At 37.4% G+C, this 19,107-nt stretch overlaps 1 protein-coding gene across 3 annotated transcripts in view; it reads left to right on the top strand.

Annotated features, from left to right (window-relative positions):
- NGEF (neuronal guanine nucleotide exchange factor) overlaps positions 1 to 19,107 on the top strand; it is a 305,718-nt gene that overhangs the window by 199,338 nt on the left and 87,273 nt on the right. For all 3 annotated transcript variants that reach the window (XM_075201742.1, XM_075201741.1, XM_075201743.1), the window contains one exon: positions 18,320 to 18,639. In XM_075201742.1, coding sequence (XP_075057843.1) covers positions 18,384 to 18,639 — 256 coding nt within the window. In that variant the 5' untranslated portion in view covers positions 18,320 to 18,383. The remainder of the gene's footprint in view (positions 1 to 18,319; positions 18,640 to 19,107) is intronic.

Here is a 19,107-nt window from a genome sequence, read left to right as displayed (position 1 = left end):
GACATCAAGATGACAGAATTATTCACATATCTCACTTTGATTGGGTGTTATGGGGGGGGGGGGGTGAAAACGTCACTGGGCACTCTTATGAAGGATTGTATTGTGGCAAGACATTGCTATGGAGGTTTATACTTGGGAACTGTGATTACTAATGCTGCATACAGGCATAGCTGTGTATGTATGTATATATATATATATATATATATATATATATATATATATATATATATATATATATATATATATTTTATGACTGGCTCTGATATTTTTTTTAATACTGTTACTTGGCCTTCCTGTGGGATTTCAGACAGTAGCTGGACACTGTTCTATTCATATTTACACGTTTACACTATGATTGGTGCTGACAATCATAGTGATTATTAATATTGATTATTAATACTGGGACTGAACACTGCTGTGTGTATATTTATACTATAACTGACACTACTGTGATTATTAATACTGGGACTGGACACTGCTGTCAGGTTTCATACACTGACTGGATACGTGTTTCATACTGTAAAAGTGAACTCAATAAGCCTTTTCTGTGTCACCCTTCTCTGAAACAGCAATGGTGGCAAAATAATAATGTCCTTTTTGTTGATGTAACTTATAGACAATGCGTAATTGTCACATATTGTTTTATGTATGAAGAAAACTTATGTATGAAAAGTGGAATACAATAATAGCTAACGCATATGTTGTAGTTTATGTTTGCATATGGTGGGAGATTTTGAGGCAAAATGTAATATGACAACTAAGAGTAATATAGTTTGTGACAAAATAAATGCTATTAACTGCTATTGTAACTCCGCTGCTATACTCTTACCTGTCTTAATTTCACTAATTTGAATTTAATTTTAATTTATGTTTCATAATATATAGTATTATTTTATCTTGTGCCCAACAAATATTCAGGTTAGCTGCTCCGATCCTACCCATCTATTTATAGTACTGACAGGTAAAAGTGAATGACTCATGTTTTTGTGTCTCTGCTCCTGTGGTCACATGGTCCTGACCAGTCACCATGTCTGTGTTGTGAATGGACCTAGACATTTTTTATTTGGGCGGACACACTGTAACGTCAAGGTGACAATTACTCTTGGCAATCTTTCTGACAGTGAGCTCTTCCCAATCATTTTCATTTACAAAGCAGACACAAGTGTTATGTTACCTGTGACATTCATTGACTGTGGTTTTATAAATATGATTTCTAGCAAGTTTTGTGCTAAAAACTCTCAAGTATTGTAAAAATTCTGAATGAAGTGTGAAAAATGGCTAGTGATAAACTTGATTACTTTGTTTTAATAGCATTAATGTAACTTCTTTTGTAGTGTTCTGCTAAGGTTCATGGTGTGGTATATCTGTGTACATTGTACTGCCATAAAGTGAGAACAGTGATGGTCTTCTCCATGCTCTTGGTGGAAAGCACGTAACTTCTCAGTCTTAAAGGGAAACTAACACTCAGAAGTGCAACTGGGAACTTTTGCATCCCGGGATCAGAGTTTCTAATTGTGACCTCCACCCTTGTCCTGCAAAAATCTAGGGTATTGCCATATTCACCATGCTGTGTCACCCAAGGCTATGATAACTATTTTACAATTTAACATTTTTCTACAGAAATGGTTCTGTGCAGTTGTCCAATATATCAAATAAAATACATACCGAGAATTAGTGGTGGTTCCACCGTCCACTGTGTGGTTCCACTGTCAGGCTAGGGGCAGAATGTCCGCCAAAGTCTGCAGGTCCACACAATTGCACCTGTAAAGAGTACCGTCCACGTCCACAATTAAGGAGCGTAATGAAACCTTCCTCACACAGGAACGTGGTCTCTAGCTACCTGTGCGATCTTTAAGAAGGGGCTTCATCCGGACTGGTTTGCCAATGTTACGTTCAGGCAGTTCCTTGGCTGATGAATCATATCCCAGTTTTGAAGTCTGCTTTCTCTGCTGTAGTTTCTCTGGTACGCTTTGTATCACACTTGGCTGAAGTAATGTGTTGGTAACTGGCAAGGATGTCTTAAGTCTCCTTGACATCAGGTGCTGCGCTGGACTGCTTCCCATAAACTCTGTTGGTGTGTTCCTCCAATCTAATATGACCATATGTCCGTATTGTCATTGCCAGTATTTTTTTCATAGATTCTTTACAATCTTGACAGCCAGTTCGGCCCTACTATTTGAGTGTGGATTGCGCGGAGATGATGGAACATGTACAAACTCCCATTCATGCCTAAACTGCTCCCATGCATTGAGGTTTGTTGACTGAAATCACCTGATCAGGTTGGCCATAACGTGCATATTGTGCCTTGTAGCGTTTGATTGTCATCTATGAAGATAGGTCTGGGAGTAGCTCAACTTCCCTAAAAGCAGAGTAATGGTCAACTATCAAAAGAAAGTTCTTGCCTGCGTATGTAAATTGCTGACAATTTGTCATGGACGTGTTGGTATCTCATGTGACATCATTGTTTCTTTCTGCTGTATATGTGTCACTTTGTATGTTCGGCCGGTACAGTGTATCTTTCGCTTGTCTGTAACATGCATCGCTACCAATGTAGCTTGAATGTATGCATGCTAGCATCTCTGGCCTTAAAGTATTAGGTATAATGACTCTTGATCCCTTATACACGATACCATTCTGTGCACTGATTTCATCTCTGAATGACCAGTTGTCCCTCACTGTGAGTGGTGTCTGCTCTTCCAGGTCTGTTCATCCAGCCAGTACAATGGACGTCAGCGTCTGCAAACATTCATCATTCATGGAACGCTGCATGATCTGATATAGCCGCTGGTCTGTAAACGTTCAGATACTCTGCTTGGTCGATTTGTGCAATGTCAGCCTGCACTTGGTGCAAACTGCATGTTGACATTCGCAGCTGTTGATCTCCTGAGAGTGTTTTACTGATGTACATCTCAGGGCCTGGCTTGTGGATTACATTGAGGTTGTAATACCGCAATGTGAGCATCATGCTCTGAAGCCGTTTTGGGGCACATAGGAGAGGCTTCTTAAAGATGGTAATTAGCGGCTTGTGATCTGTCTCTGCTGTGATTATTTCCTGACCATACAGATAAGGTTGAAAGCAGTGACAAGCAAACACAATGATCAGGCGCTCCTTTACAATCTGTGCACAATTCTGCTCGGCTGTGGTCAATGCCCTGGAAGCAAATGCTACCGGTTGACCCTCTTGCATCAGGCAACCTCCCAACCGTCCAGTTTTGCTTGTATTCTACTAACAAAATAATAACTAAAGAGTGCAGGTGTAAGTAACAATTGTATTCAATATTTATTAAGAAACTGTAATAATAAGTTAATAAGTTAAAATTATATAAACACAAATAAAATTATCATACATTTGAACACATTTGAGTAATTCCAATATTAGTGTGATGCAGAGTTGGACACTGCTGTGTGTATATTTATACTATAACTGACACTGCTGTGATTATTAATACTGGCACTGGGCACTGTTGTGTGTATATTTATACTATAACTGACACTACTGTGATTATTAATCTCATAATATCATTTGAGTAATTCCAATATTATTGTGATGCAGAGTTCTCAATTTTGCCTTCTTTGAAAAAATCAAGATGGATTTGTGAAGTTGTTATATCCACAACATACTAATAGCAAACTTGTAGATGGTAGTCGGACAATTTCTTTGCAGGTAACAATAAGGGCCAAATTGCAAGTAACCAACAGTTCAGTCCTTTTTTAGGCAACGATGGAAGCCATTAGGAAAGTAAGTCATCCTTATTATTATTGAATAAAGATGCAGCTGTACCTTGTAATCCAGACGATAGTTCACTGTAGATGGTGGAGGCAGGACATTCTCAGAATGGACATAATTCGTAAGCAAGTAGAATTGAGCCAGATAGAATCCTGTACTGAAAATTTTTGAAGTGACCTGCACAGGTTCGGTATTACTGACGCGTTTCTCCTCCTCCTTAGGGGCGGTTTCATCAGATCCTCTTATACCTGCGCTCTTTAGTTTATTATTTTTTTGTATTCTATTTTATTACAGGTATAGTGCCTTTTATTTTTCAGCAGTGGTTAAGTTAAGCACCCTATTATATTCTGTATCGTCTAATTTATTTTGTGTTTCGTTTAATGCAATAAAATTATGAAAATGGAATGTTATTTTTCCATTTCTTCATATGGCTGCTAGTAAAATGCAAATAACTATTTGTATCTACTGTTTTAACATGATTCCTTGTTAACACTGCATCTTCTGTACCTATCAATACCAGATCTAGATATTCAACCTGTTTATCATTAAATGTTGCTGCAAACTTTAAACTCATTGTTGTCTATATATGACAGAAATTGTTGCAGTGAGTCAATATCACGTCTCCACACCATCAAAATATTATCTATATATCTTTTGTATATGATGATGTTCTCAGAAAACTGGTTCTGATCCAGTACAAACTTGCCAAAAAAGACGAAACGCGTTGAGAACTCTTTGTCAAACTGTCTGAGTACTGCACCTAAGGTGTTTAGACTTTAGATTGTTTAGATTGTGGAATACCGTGATCAACACTCTTTGAGAACTATAGTAATGTTGGTTGAGAGGAGTGCTGCTGGTTTACTACCTTATTTACAAATAAGCTGATGCTTTGATACATTTTGAGTGTAATAAGATTGTGTATATTAAACTGTATTCTTTTATGATCATACTTCACCATATATGGCTTCTTTTGCTTTGTTTAAAGCCATAGAGACACCAATGATGACCAAGCAACATTGAAAGACACAGATAATCCCCTCTTTTATTGTATATCTGGTACGCACAAACACAAGTGGAGTGTGTGGTGTGGTGTTGGGATCCACTCTTATTAATGATACTACACTGTCATTTGATATCTATTTGTTTTTATGAGATGACAACATGCGTCTAGTGTAGTATTTTATTATTATTTTATATTACATCTTGATGGACTTTTAACCGGATTATTGAGTGTAGCGTCGAATTGTGCCGGTTTTGTTTACATATTTGCAATTTAATTGATGATTTGTAAAATGATTTCTGTGTAGTTCGTATTATTTTATTAGGTAATAACAAGCAGGGTCACCCCGAGTTGTGCGGGTCTGATTTGTAATGTCTAGTAGGTTTTATATATTAGTAAATTATTTGATAAATAAACCAAAAATATTGCTTAGAAATTAAGATTTGTTGCTTTGTCGCGTTGTCGTAAGGTTTGTTTTCAGCAGACAAACAATTGTTTACAACCAAAAAATTATGTTTTCAATATTTGTCGCTCTGTAGCTTTGTCTCTTTGTCGCTGTGTGGTCGGATAGATTACTTTTTTGATACCACATAACTATGTAAGATTTGGCAGCATCACCTTGAGAGCTGTGGAAGATATTCGCCAACAAAGAAATAAACAAAGCTCTTCTTTTATATATCTATATATGTGTATTAGTATTTATCTATATATGTGTATTCGTATTTATCTATATATGTGTATTAGTAGATATCCATATATGTGTATTAGTAGATATCCATATATGTGTATTAGTACATATCCATATATGTGTATTAGTATATATCTATATATGTGTATTAGTATATATCTATATATGTGTATTAGTATATATCTGTATATGTGTATTAGTATATATCTATATATGTGTATTAGTATATATCTATATATGTGTATTAGTATATATCTGTATATGTGTATTAGTATATATCTGTATATGTGTATTAGTATATATCTATATATGTGTATTAGTATATATCTGTATATGTGTATTAGTATATATCTATATATGTGTATTAGTATATATCTATATATGTGTATTAGTATATATCTATATATGTGTATTAGTATATATCTGTATATGTGTATTAGTATATATCTATATATGTGTATTAGTATATATCTGTATATGTGTATTAGTATATATCTATATATGTGTATTAGTATTTATCTATATATGTGTATTCGTAGTTATCTATATATGTGTATTAGTAGATATCCATATATGTGTATTAGTACATATCCATATATGTGTATTAGTATATATCTATATATGTGTATTAGTATATATCTATATATGTGTATTAGTATATATCTGTATATGTGTATTAGTATATATCTGTATATGTGTATTAGTATTTATATATGTGTATTAGTATATATCTATATATGTGTATTAGTATATATCTGTATATGTGTATTAGTATATATCTGTATATGTGTATTAGTATATATCTGTATATGTGTATTAGTATATATCTGTATATGTGTATTAGTATATATCTGTATATGTGTATTAGTATATATCTGTATATGTGTATTAGTATATATCTGTATATGTGTATTAGTATATATCTGTATATGTGTATTAGTATATATCTGTATATGTGTATTAGTATATATCTGTCTCTCATGGGTGAGTTTTAGTACAACTGTATGTATGTTGCACATTATAGGTTTTATCTAATTCAATGCAGTTTCATTGAACTGCCACATTTATTAAATACACATAGAGCAGGGATTTTCCAATGCTGTAATAAAGATTAAAATGGAAAGAAAATAAATATTGGTTGTAATAATAATTGTATTGAAATAAAAATGTTAAATCTGATTTAAGATTGTGATTCCCTTTGGGAAAACCTAACTCCTTATTGCCAGTTATGTCCTCATGACATGTCTGCTGTACACAAATAGATTTAGCCAGATGTGTATATATTTATGGTCATTATACCGCATGTGGTTAGTGCCAAGTCTTTCTCATTTGTTTGGCATCTGTGCTGTATATTTCCTCTTATTATGAAATATTTACCCATGTCAAACATTACGATATTTTCATTAGCAAATTCATTGAGCAATTGTCTTGGGAAATGATTCTATAGGGGCTAGTTTATGAAAGATATATTCATATTTTAACTTTTATAACGCTATTTATAAGAGGATTATAAATATGATGGTGCAAGTCAAATTTAATTCAAAGATGCATATTCAATTAGAATTTGTGTCCGCGATTACGCACGGCTGCACCTATAAAGTGTCATTACGGTACTGCAACATCGCGGAATTCTGTGCACAGCCCTATAGAGTGCGCATAGAAATCCACAATTTTGTTTCCCTTTAAAATAGGCTGCTGAGTGGAGTCTTGCCCCCAGGCTAAAATTTGCCAGCCCTCCCCTGATCTGCGCATTGTTACCATTACTACGGTAATTTCTCCGCTGATTGTTGCTCATAGCTCTGTGAGCAACAAGCAAAAATCTGCGTTGAAATTACCGTGGTAACGGTAAAAGTGCGCGGGCGCGCTGTTCTATTGAACAACGCTGCAACACTGCTGGGTATTAAATTTACCCCTTACAGCAGGGTTGGCTAACCAGTGACGCTCCAGGTGTTGTGAAACTACAAGTCCCAGCATACCCTTTCAGCAATAAGCTGCTATATATTGACAAAGCATGCTGGGACTTGTAGTTTCATAAACACCTGGAGTGTCACAGGTTAGCCAACACTGCCTTACAGTGTAACAGAAGATATCCTATAGTTATTTAGTAGCTGTTTTTGATTGTTGACTGCACACAGTGAAGGTGGCTATTTTGTGGGCTGAACCAATATTCATTAGAGAACAATCTGTTAATGTACTAGTAATTAGTGACATCGCTGAGGATTGAGGCATTCACTAGCAACTAGGGACATAAGTAAAGCATGAGGAACTTTCTGAGGGCGCACTTTAAAAAACTCTTACAAATACAGAAACATTTTAATAGCAACTGCCTTCATTTTTTCTAAATGACTTTTGTAAACAAGTTTATTTAGATATTGATGGAGATTATTTGCCCAATTTAATCACAAAGAAATGCAAAGGAAGCTTGATGGAGGTAACATTGTTTATCAGGTCACAGTTCCTTGATCAGCATGTCTGAGTTTAGGTGTAAATATTAACCATCCTGAGAGCAACCTTTACAACATGTAAGAGGATCAGGTGACAAGGTGTTATGTAACTGTATAGGGGTAAGATACCACTTGTCTACCAGTTTAGAGGCATTAGTAAGATCTGAATGTTGATGGAAGCTGGACCTTAGTTATGAAAGAAGGGGCAATTATGTACATTAAATTGCAAGACATTTCAATTTAAAATGTATTTACCTATGCTTATCTATACATCTCTCTCTCTGCTATAAAACCCATCCCTTTTAAAATTACCCTTCCATACCCAGGTATTAAATGATCTACATACATTTCATTTTGCTCTGCATTCCTAGTTATGCATTGAGCACTTCTCATCCCTAGGCAACAAGCAGATATGTAAGTACATTATACCACTGCCTTGTATTGTTAAAAATGAACATGGCTATTAAGGTATTGTTAAAAGGCCAGAAATACAAGAATGGTAAGGTTCCACGCACAGCATGGAAACCTCTCATGTGTTAAATAGTGACCCAGCCAAACCAATAACAAAATGGGTGGAGAATGTAAGACAGTGTAGTGTCAGCCAGCTGGCAATGACTGTATGTCTGTTTACTAACAAACACCTAGAGGATCACTAAAACAACAATGCAAGTTGGCTTTTAAACAATAGCTACAATATACACACACACACACATATATATATATATATATATATATATATATATATATATATATATATATATATATATATTACACAGAAGCACAGAAGGCTTAATTGTCCATACAGCACTTAGGAGCGCAGGAGCTTGATTTCATTGATTTCAAATTAGTTTTTTGGGAGCCAGACCTGGGTTTGGTGAAAATGAGGTACTGCCATATCAGGGGAGGGGAATGTAGAGACTGGGGAGAGAAGGTGTTGGAGAGAGATGGAAAACTATTGAAAACTAATAGAGTTACGATTTCTGCAGGTATGAGGAGGCTTGTTAGAGTTTGACAGCACAGAGGTTAAATTAGTGGTGATGAGCGTGTAGCTGATAAGGTGATGATCGGAGGGGAGGAAAGATGTGTTAAGAAAATCAGAAACTGAGACTAGAGGAAACAAGATAAAGTCATAAAGTCAATGTCCATCCCGATGAGTAGAGAATTACACTATATATATGTATAGCATGGGAATCCTAATTAACAAGGACAGCCTGTGTCCTCTTATCTCAATGGGTATTGAAAGAAAATTGCTTATTTATTTATTTAAACAAAGCAATTTTTCAGTTTGGATTTCCATTAAAATATTTTTGCTTTGATAATTGTTTTTCTGTTTTTACACATTTTTTATTTTATTTATGAAAGTGGAACTGCCAAGGCCTTCCAGGTCTACTGTGCACGTGTGAACCAGCACAGCCAAGTCTGTACTATATAATCATTTCCTGTTAATTTCGTTTTATCGGGAGTTTAAATGATGGAAAGATCTGTATTGTGAGTTTAAGATATTGGGTGGAATAAATGGACTAGACAAGGCCGGACACATGGGAGCCCTATGTTTAAAGATAAATCTTGCCTTTTAACACATTGCCGTTTTAAATTTAGCTTTCAAAGTCGATTTGCAAAAATTGTTCCTTAATACATTTATCCCCAGATATTGAGAATGACATTGAGCATGTAGGAGAGACATGGTACCGAGACTGAAGAAATTACAAAAACATTTCCAGGGACAGAACCAAGCAGTCTCCCGATGAGACTATTTGCTGATTGTAGGGGGATATCATGTGCATTTATTCCCATATAACCAGTTCCAAAACCAACATGAGGGCACAGGCTGCAGTCTGAAACACCTGTTTCACAATGCATTTTTGTAAATGCTTTATTTGTTTTTAATTTCCTTTAAATTGCCCTTCTGATGCCCCCCTCTCACTCAGTATTGGTACCTTCCAAATTGACCTGAAAAACTGAAAACATTATGGACACTAGAAAATAAAAATAGAAGACCATAAAAGACATTCCTTGGTCTATTATTCATTCCAGTTCTTCTGGCATTCTATGTAATGACTGCTGTTCTGTCACTGAAATCAGGAGAATGGTATTTATTAGTAGATGGACATGTTAATATATAAAGTGTGGAACATTGATGTACATAGTGCAAGGAGCATTTGAATGAAATTAATTGGGTGATAATATGCTATAATACATATTTCCTTTTCTTATCTCCAGTATTAGCTTTGGGATATTTGTAAAGTCCAGTGTTTACCTACTACACCCAGGGGTGTTGTTTGGTCTTTTTTTGTTTTCTTTGTTCAGTTTGAGTTCTGAAGTCACTAGTTAGAAGCGTTGCATTTTTTCAAATTAGAACTGATCATTTATCCAATAGGAAATGTAATAGTGGACTGTGATTTTATCAATATTATTCTACGACATTGGACTAGAGGGAACTTCCTCCAGCTCTCATTAATGGTACATCCAAAATATGTCTCTGTTACTAAACCATGAACCAGGTCTAGACAGTTTTAAAGTGGGAAATATAGCAAATAGCCCATCTGGTATTCCGTGTTTCACTATCCAGGGTACTATGCAGATGAGCAGATATTCATATTCATATGAAGTAAAGTCTGGAACGACCATGTGTATTACTATTCCCATTGTGGCTTTTTTCCTGAGCATTCTTTATAAATTTTTGTTAGTTTTACAAATAATCTCTTTAATTACCTATATTATTATAAAGGGAAACCAGAATGGGGAGCGAGAATTGCATTCAGTATAAAGAATAAAAGGAATTGTATTGTGTTTTAAAATCTGGGAAATTCCCAAAAAATGAGGAACAGCCTTCAGGTGCGATCTAATCATATTCTTGTGTTTTCCATTCTCCGGTTTCAGGCTGGGAACTGCATTGGATGCTATTTTCCTTTCCAGTTAATGTTCATGTCCCTGCAGACCCTTTTTGTTTTTATTGCTACAGTATTAGTTTTGTCTACTCCATAATTACACGGAAGATTTATAAGTGAACAAAAATTTGGCAAAATGAGAAGAACAAGCACAATTCAGGCATTTATTTGTCAATGAAAATATATGTACTCTATATGCATCCAATAATCATTGACATCTGCTACTACTTGTGCCCCCTGTACTTCCACTTTTACCTTTTATGTCACTATTTTTACATGACTGGTCATTATAAGTTTTTTTGACACCTATTCTGGAGAATTAGAAGCAATACATCAGCCATTCTTTCCCACTGCTGAATTCTGGCTAGGTCTCCTGGACTCCTAGGAGAGCAAGCAATTTTACCAAAAATTCTGCTTTTGTCACGGAGGGTGGGGCCAAAATGACACGAATTGCAGTAACCATACCCTCCTACCCTTCCACCATGCCCCCCTCCTGGAGGACAACACCTAAATGTTGGCAAGTGTGACATCAGCACTATAGGATATTTGTAACTCAGATCTCCTTACACATTTGAATTAACACAAATTTTGTAGTTTTTTTTTACATTTTTACTGTTCATAGCTAATTCTGCCTGTGATAATGTTGGAGACATAGTTAAATTGACAGTTTCCCTAATTGTTTCCGTCAGTATCACCCCACCCCTCACAGGTCATTCACCACCACATTCTGAATATTCAGTGCTTGAAGTTAACTTCTGTCCTATCTGCCTTTATACATATGTTTTGTCAGAGGAAGTGAGCTCCTGTTGGTGTTGCTTCTCATACACACGACCATAGGCTCAGTCAGCAATTAAACTCCATCCAGCTATGTTACAGCTCTATTAAAAAGAATGCCTGGTGTAACTAAGCATTTGTAAGAGCCCCCATGCTACTTTATGGTTACTATGACAGCAGCTACGGCCTAATCACCAGAGGGTAGGGTTGGATTAACAATGGACTTGATAAGACGGCAGCCCCAGGCTGCTCCACAGAAATAGACCCAGGCCAGCCAGGAGGAAAAAGAAAACCAAAATGTTTTTTTTGTGAGTGAAGGCACCTGTTGCGGAGAGGGGGGTTTGGGGCGATGTGTGGGGTGGTGATGTGGACCATCCGCTGGTGGCTTCCCTGGTTGCCAGGAGGCGGTCCCGTAGTTAGAGAGTAACAGGCAGCCAATCACGAGGCTGCCTGTTGCTGAGTGGGGCGGAGATTGCATTCTACAGAGGCTGTGTGTGACTGATGCTGTACCAACTACCACCCAATCCCAGACTGAGGTCACCGGCGCTCAGCACAACAGGTAGGAAAAATGTATTTTAACAGAGGATATGTGACATCAGGGAATATGTGACATCAGGGGACATGTGAAAATAGGCGATATGTGACAACAGGCCCAACAGGGCATATGTGACAACAGGCCCAACAGGGGATATGTGACAACAGGGGATATATGTCAATGGGCCCAACAGTGGCTATGTGACAACAGGCCCAATAGGGGATATGTGAAAATATAACATACATGTGTGAATGGCCTGTGTGTACTAGCATAGGGATTGGTTCCTTTTCTTATAACAAAATGACCAACTTTTTCAATAGATATTATACCCTGGTGCCACTGACAGTTAACTGGGTTTGACGTTTTGTATTTTGAAGTCTGCTCAGATGTATGAACACTTGATGAAAGAATAAATATATATAGCAAATCTTATACATTCCCATTTGGCCATTTGAGGTGTTAGGTATGAAGATAACCAACACCTGTTAATCACATCCTCACACATTATCTGCACAGTTTGTTTATCTCCATATAAATTATATTTTTTTCTCTGTATTGGGTGGCAGTCTCATGGCTGCCCTCTGTGTTGTGTAGCTGTGACAAGGTTGCCCTCTGTATTGTGTGGAGGTCACAAGGTTGCCTTCTGTATTGTGTGGCGGTCCCAAGGGTGCTATATGTTGTGTGGTGATCCCCAGGGTGCTGTGTGGTCTTCTGCTGCTATAGCACATCCACTTCAAAGTTAAATGTGCTGTGCATTCAGAGACACTCTTCTGCATACCATCCATGGTTATTTGAGTAACTGTCGCCTTCCTGCCACCTGGAACCCGGTTGGCCATTCTCTTGTGACTTCTTTTATTAGCTAGGCGTTTCCACCCATATAACTGCTGCTCACTGGATGTTTTTTGGTTTTGGTTTTGAGCACCATTCACTGTAAACCCTAGAGACTGTTGTCTCTCTAGAGACTCTAGAGACTGTTGTTGTGTGTAAAAATCCTAAGAGATCAACAGTTTCTGAGGTACTGAAACAACCCATATGACACCAACAATCACTCCACAGTAAAAGTCACATAGATCACATTTCTTCTCTATTCTGTGTTTGGCCTTGTCACGAACGCACAGCCTGTCCCAGATACAGCAGTCTGAACAGCTGGTCATGACTGGCATCACCTTAGTCACTTAGCAATGAATATACCTTTTCTGCCACCACAAAGGATTTATTATGGTGTCCTTAAGTTCACCAGAACCACTTATTAATGTTTCACACTTAAGTCACATACACATGTAGCATGAGCCTCCCTGGGCTTCGTAAATTCACAAAGAATTACGGAGAATACACTAGATTAAATGTATTTAATCTGAAAAATGTTTTCAAGGCTTATTTACAAAAATTAACAACAAGACATACAATATGTTTACACAAATGAGTTTCAGAAAATAAAATAGGAAATAAAAGCAGAGTACTAATTACTAGGTAGACTTGATGTGTGTGTAAGAGAACACAGTGGAAGAAGTTGGGACATTTCTGTCTGAATAGACTCCCTCTTGAAAATGCACACAGTAATGTCCAAAGCAGAAGATTTTAAACCCTTCTTACAGGCTCTTCACCGCCACCTTAGGAATTACACTTTCAATTAAATCAGATTAATTCCCAAAGTAAATTATCTATCACTAAGATATATGTTTGGGCGCCTCAGAGAATCTCTCGCCTCTGCTCTGCATGAGTGACTAGACGGTTTACAACTTTGGGCTTCAGACTCCTCCAAGATTTTTATCTATCAGGCAAGTTTCACAGGTCACCAAGGTCAGTCAGAAAAGCATACTTTGAGAGGTTACATAAAATATTCACATGGTTATACATGAATTCAACAGAAAATAACAATCAGTCATTAGATATACTACATAATCATCACAGGCCTGAACAACAATTGCAATTTTTGACCATGTCTATATGTTTTAGGATCAATATAGATACATACAATAGACAGTGGGCCTGATTCATTAAAGAAAGTAAGGCAAAAAAGGAGCAAGTTTTCTCCAGAAAAAAATCATGTTACAATCCAGGGAGTGCAAATTAGTTTATTATTTTGCACATATGTTAAATACTGGCTGTTTTTTTAATGTAGCACACAAATACTTGATAGCTTTTGTTTTACACTGAATTGTAAAGTTGATCTAGGATATGCCCTTCCCCAACTATAAATCTGTCCCTGCATTTTAAATTTATCTCCCACCTGCAATGCAACATGGTTTTGCCAAGGTGCAAAGTTACTTTTTTTTTAGCTTTACTTTCCTTAATGAATCAGGCCTAGTGTATTTGTACATAGACTCAAGATTTATTTTTTATTGATTTTTCTTAAGTTTTCAGCACCCTGTACTTCAATGTTAAAAACCCGAAAAAACATTTTTCATGTATGCTTCTGTTAAAGCACTTTATAAATAAAAATAATCAACCCTTGCTTGTATTTTTGTTTCCATTGGTCAATAAAATAACATACCTTTATCTCACTGACTCAATTCTATTAGGATAGTCCTGATTTTATTGGACTATCCTGCATAGCCAGGAACTTGTTTCTGATGGACAGCTAGGGCATATTACCACTCTTCAACATAGTCTGCAGAAGTTTACAGACAGGAAGAGGGTTACAGAAAAGTATTAGAAGCATGCCAGCTGAAAGACTGAGTATTAAAGTTGCTCCTTGTTGCTTTTATATTTTTTTTTACTCTGTGTGCTGTTCTTGGTTTTAGCTCCACAAATTATGCACACAGCTGCACAATATATTTGCATAAACACTTTTTACTGTATCTTATGTACTGTATTCTTGCTCCAGAAATAATTTTCAGGTTTTGAGCAAAGGTCATCATTTCCAAATTAATCTGTTTTGTAATTACTGCTTATTTCAGATAGCCTTAAACCCTCTTAAGCAAGAATAACTCAAAATAACTGTAAAATCAACCAATACAATCAAGTAATTGGTAGGCTTGATCATTGGATGTCACCCAATATGGCAAATATATTAAAAATATAATAGAATACTTACTGTCGCATTTCAGGTTACAAAATGAATTCTCTAAAACATAAATTCTTGATTTTTAACTTACGGATGGAATTAGATCATCCCTCGCCTAACAATTCGCCTTCAAGTGGCACCAAACAAATATTACATATTTAGGCATCCACATCACTAAGCAATACAGTCTGCTTTTCCAAGCAAATTACCTAAAACTGCTCTAGATAGTGAAGACTGGGAAAAAATAAGAACCAATACGGCCTCCAGCTCAGTGTGAAATTAAAAGATGATGCATATAAACTCTTATATCAATGGTATTTGGTCCCAACCAAACAAAAAAAAATTCCCAGACTCGTCCAGGACTTGCTGGAGAGGATGTCGGATGGAGGGTTCCTTCCTCCATATATGGTGGCAATGCCCCAAGGTTGCCCTGTTTTGGATGGAGCTTCGGAACTTTGCATCACAATTACTGCAAAGTGACGTCCCCTTGTCCCCCAGGTTTTCCTCCTCCCACCTTGGCATTTCGTCTGCTACTAAACATCAAATGAACATGTTTAGACATATAGTTTCTTCATACTTCCAAATTCAAATTCCTTTATTAACATGACTCTTCAACATCATTCCACCTGGAGCCTTCTCTATACCCTTTACACCACCCTCCCCTTCTCTTTCTGCTCTTATCGATATTCTGCTCTTCTGTCTCTTTCTTTTTTGTTTGTGGTGGTCTGCCACAACGCCTCTATCTCGGTCTCTACTATCTATATACTTTCTTTCAAGGCTTCTCTTCTCTGCTTATGGTAAAATTGGCTCATGTAACTCACTACGTCATTGTCTGATGTTTACAGTTGACCCTTGCAAAAATAAAGTCTTTAAAAAAAAAATATATAGTAGCATATTAAAAATAAAATATTACATGAAGTCATTGGCACTGCTTGACCATCCATGTTACAGCTGTTATCCTATAATATATTCTCAAACGCCTCTTTAAAAGTGTACAATCAATCCAGCAATTAACTGAATCAGTATATATGTATGTGTGTGTGTATGTATATATATATATATATATATATATATATATATATATATATATATATACATATACAAGTTAACCCGTGCATGATACTCATGCATTCTAGTCAAATCAAGCTACTTAAGGTGTTAAAAAGGTTCTTGTCATGCATTTGGGGCTAGGCCAGGCCTCCTTAGGTGAAGAGCGTTACTTCCCGACGCAAGCGCCCTTTTTTAACGTGGTTTTGTCCACATGTCACCACCTCATCATTTTTCTCCATCACCTCATCCTTCATCTTTATCGCCACATCTATCCAGACACAGGGATCTCTCTCAGCGGTCCTGAGTATCACACTCCTCTTGCCCTGTCACCCCCGGCAACCACCAACCACTCCCCACTGTCACCCCCACCAACCACCAACCACTCCCAACTGTCACTTCTCCTTCAAGAAATATATATATATCTATATTTTTAAAATCTTTATAAACACTTTTAACAATTAACAAATTAAATTAACAAATTAAAAACATCTTAGTATATCAAATTTCAGCCCTTTCTGAGTTTTTTTTTCCCCCACACACACTAAGAATTTATTAGGTCAGTGTATAACTTCGCCCAGCAGGTGGCGCTGCAGCTTGTTTTTTTTTTTTTCACACACAGACACACGCCACTAGGCTTTTATATAGTAGATATATATATATATATTTACATGTAGAACTTAATGATGCAAGCTTTTGCGCTTTCCCTGTTCCTAACTATGTCTCTCATAGTGAGGGATGAATTTATATAATGGATGACAGTAGGCACACAACCTTTAGTACCATAAACTGTGCCTCCGCCACTAGTCAGACCTCTTATCACATAATGCCACTTCATTACACAATTCATCCCCAACTCAGTTAAACTTACATGACAGAATTTCTCGCACTCCCTCACTTCATAACTTTTTATGGATGTAAATACTGTGACACAAGCACTGGGAAAGTGGCAAATGGCAGATATATATGTCCCAGGCTGTCTGTCTTATATGCTGTTAAACTCCAGGGAAATTGTCTTTGTGTGTGGAGAAAAGCTTCCTAAAGAGTGTGTTCAGGTTTAGGAAAAGTTGGTAAGGGTCCCTGGGGTATAACTTGAGAGAGAAGGGTGGGGCTCCATTTATAAGGCCCATTTCGGGTTTTCCAACCAGCTAGTAAGTTGCTGGTAAGTAGGAGTTGCTCCTTCAAGGTGCTGATAAAAACGCAGCTAGGCGGTTTCCTCCCTTTCTAAGACCTGAGGAGGATGTTGAATGCCTCCTGAGAGACACTGCAAATGGTGACCAGTAAGTCCTGTATTTTGTACGTGTGTGGGACACAAGGTCCCTCACTTGAGAGAGGGCATTCCTGTGTGATAGGCTAGGAACTTTTGTTTATATTTTGTTTGTTTTGAGCATGGTGAATTAAACTAGCTGCGGCTAGTTAAACCAAAACAATTGACTGTTGTGATATCTTTGGCTGATCTACCAGAAGTGCAGCCGTCTACCACAGAAGACGGTAACTCCAATACGATCTTATGACAACGACCCTAATGCTAAATTGTTGCTCATGATGCTCGGCTAGATGTAGTTCAGCAACCATTGCAATGCCAAGCTCCTGCTTCATGTAACGAGTCACAGCTCGAGACGAAAGAATTACAATTAAAGATTATGTATTTCTGCTGTTTCGAAATTAAATATGCATCTATGCTTCAAGCTTATACAAGAGTAAGCTATAATGCAGACTGAGGTTTTTATGGGCACAATTGCAGCCTACAGGTTCGTGACGTTTCCAACAAAGTTTTATCGTGGTAAATCTGAATTTTCATGTGAGTTTTGAAGTAATATGGTTATAAAAGCTCTATTTTGACAATTTATCATAGCTCAAATCATTGATGAAGTATAAAATGTTAGGAATTAATGGCTGTAGAGTTTCGTCATGCATTTTCACAGATAATGTTTGGCTTGATAGGAGCTGGTGCTCCTGTGCAGGCTGGAAATAAAATGTTATAGGGTGGCAGAAGGTGACTAGCTACTGTGACAGGTCACAAACCAGTGATGTCAGACAGAAGATAGTCTTGTGGCAAATTGTGAATAGTGAGAGATGAAATACTTCTCCTTCTGTTATTTTACTATATTATAGTAATTATAACCAGTTTCTGGCACGTTAAATGCTTATAGACATGTATTTGTACTTTTTAATTACATTTTTGTATACTTTTGCTTGTCATCCACAGTGATGATATAACATGAAATGAAGACGGATCACCTGTCTCCTTCATATTGAGGTGAGGTGAAGAGATGAGGCGTTTTACTAGAGAACCAGAAAGCGTTATGGGACTTGGCACGAGGGCCCCAACGCAGGTCTTTGGAATGAGACAACACCAGACTCCAGAGGAAGAAGAAGGAGATGAGGAAAATATGGAGGGGTGCGAGCAGCCCCGATATATTCCAATCCGTAGGCACTCTCGCTTTTACACATCAGTGAGAGCACGAAAAATTCGAAGAGACAGGCAGATCGGTAGAGAAGCCATGGAAACACAGACTCAGAATTCTGGTGAGTGAAAACTTGATGACATCTCAGTGTGAGGTACATGTGCGGGGTCAGTGCTGGCATCTCAGTGTGATGTACATGTGCGGGGTCAGTGCTGGCACCTCAGTGTGAGGTACATGTGCGGGGTCATTGATGACATCTCAGTGTGAGGTACATGTGCGGGGTCAGTGCTGGCATCTCAGTGTGAGGTACATGTGCGGGGTCAGTGCTGGCATCTCAGTGTGATGTACATGTGCGGGGTCAGTGCTGGCACCTCAGTGTGAGGTACATGTGCGGGGTCATTGATGACATCTCAGTGTGAGGTACATGTGCGGGGTCAGTGCTGGCATCTCAGTGTGAGGTACATGTGCGGGGTCATTGATGACACCTCAGTGTGAGGTACATGTGTGAGATCAGTGGTGGCACATCAGTGTGATATACATGTGCGGGGTCAGTGCTGGCATCTCAGTGTGACGTACATGTGCGGGGTCA

Source organism: Mixophyes fleayi, chromosome 3 (genome assembly GCF_038048845.1).
Source record: "Mixophyes fleayi isolate aMixFle1 chromosome 3, aMixFle1.hap1, whole genome shotgun sequence".
NCBI lineage: Eukaryota > Metazoa > Chordata > Amphibia > Anura > Limnodynastidae > Mixophyes > Mixophyes fleayi.
The sequence above is the reverse complement of the archived record's forward strand: the minus strand, read 5'-3'. Positions and strand labels throughout refer to the sequence as shown.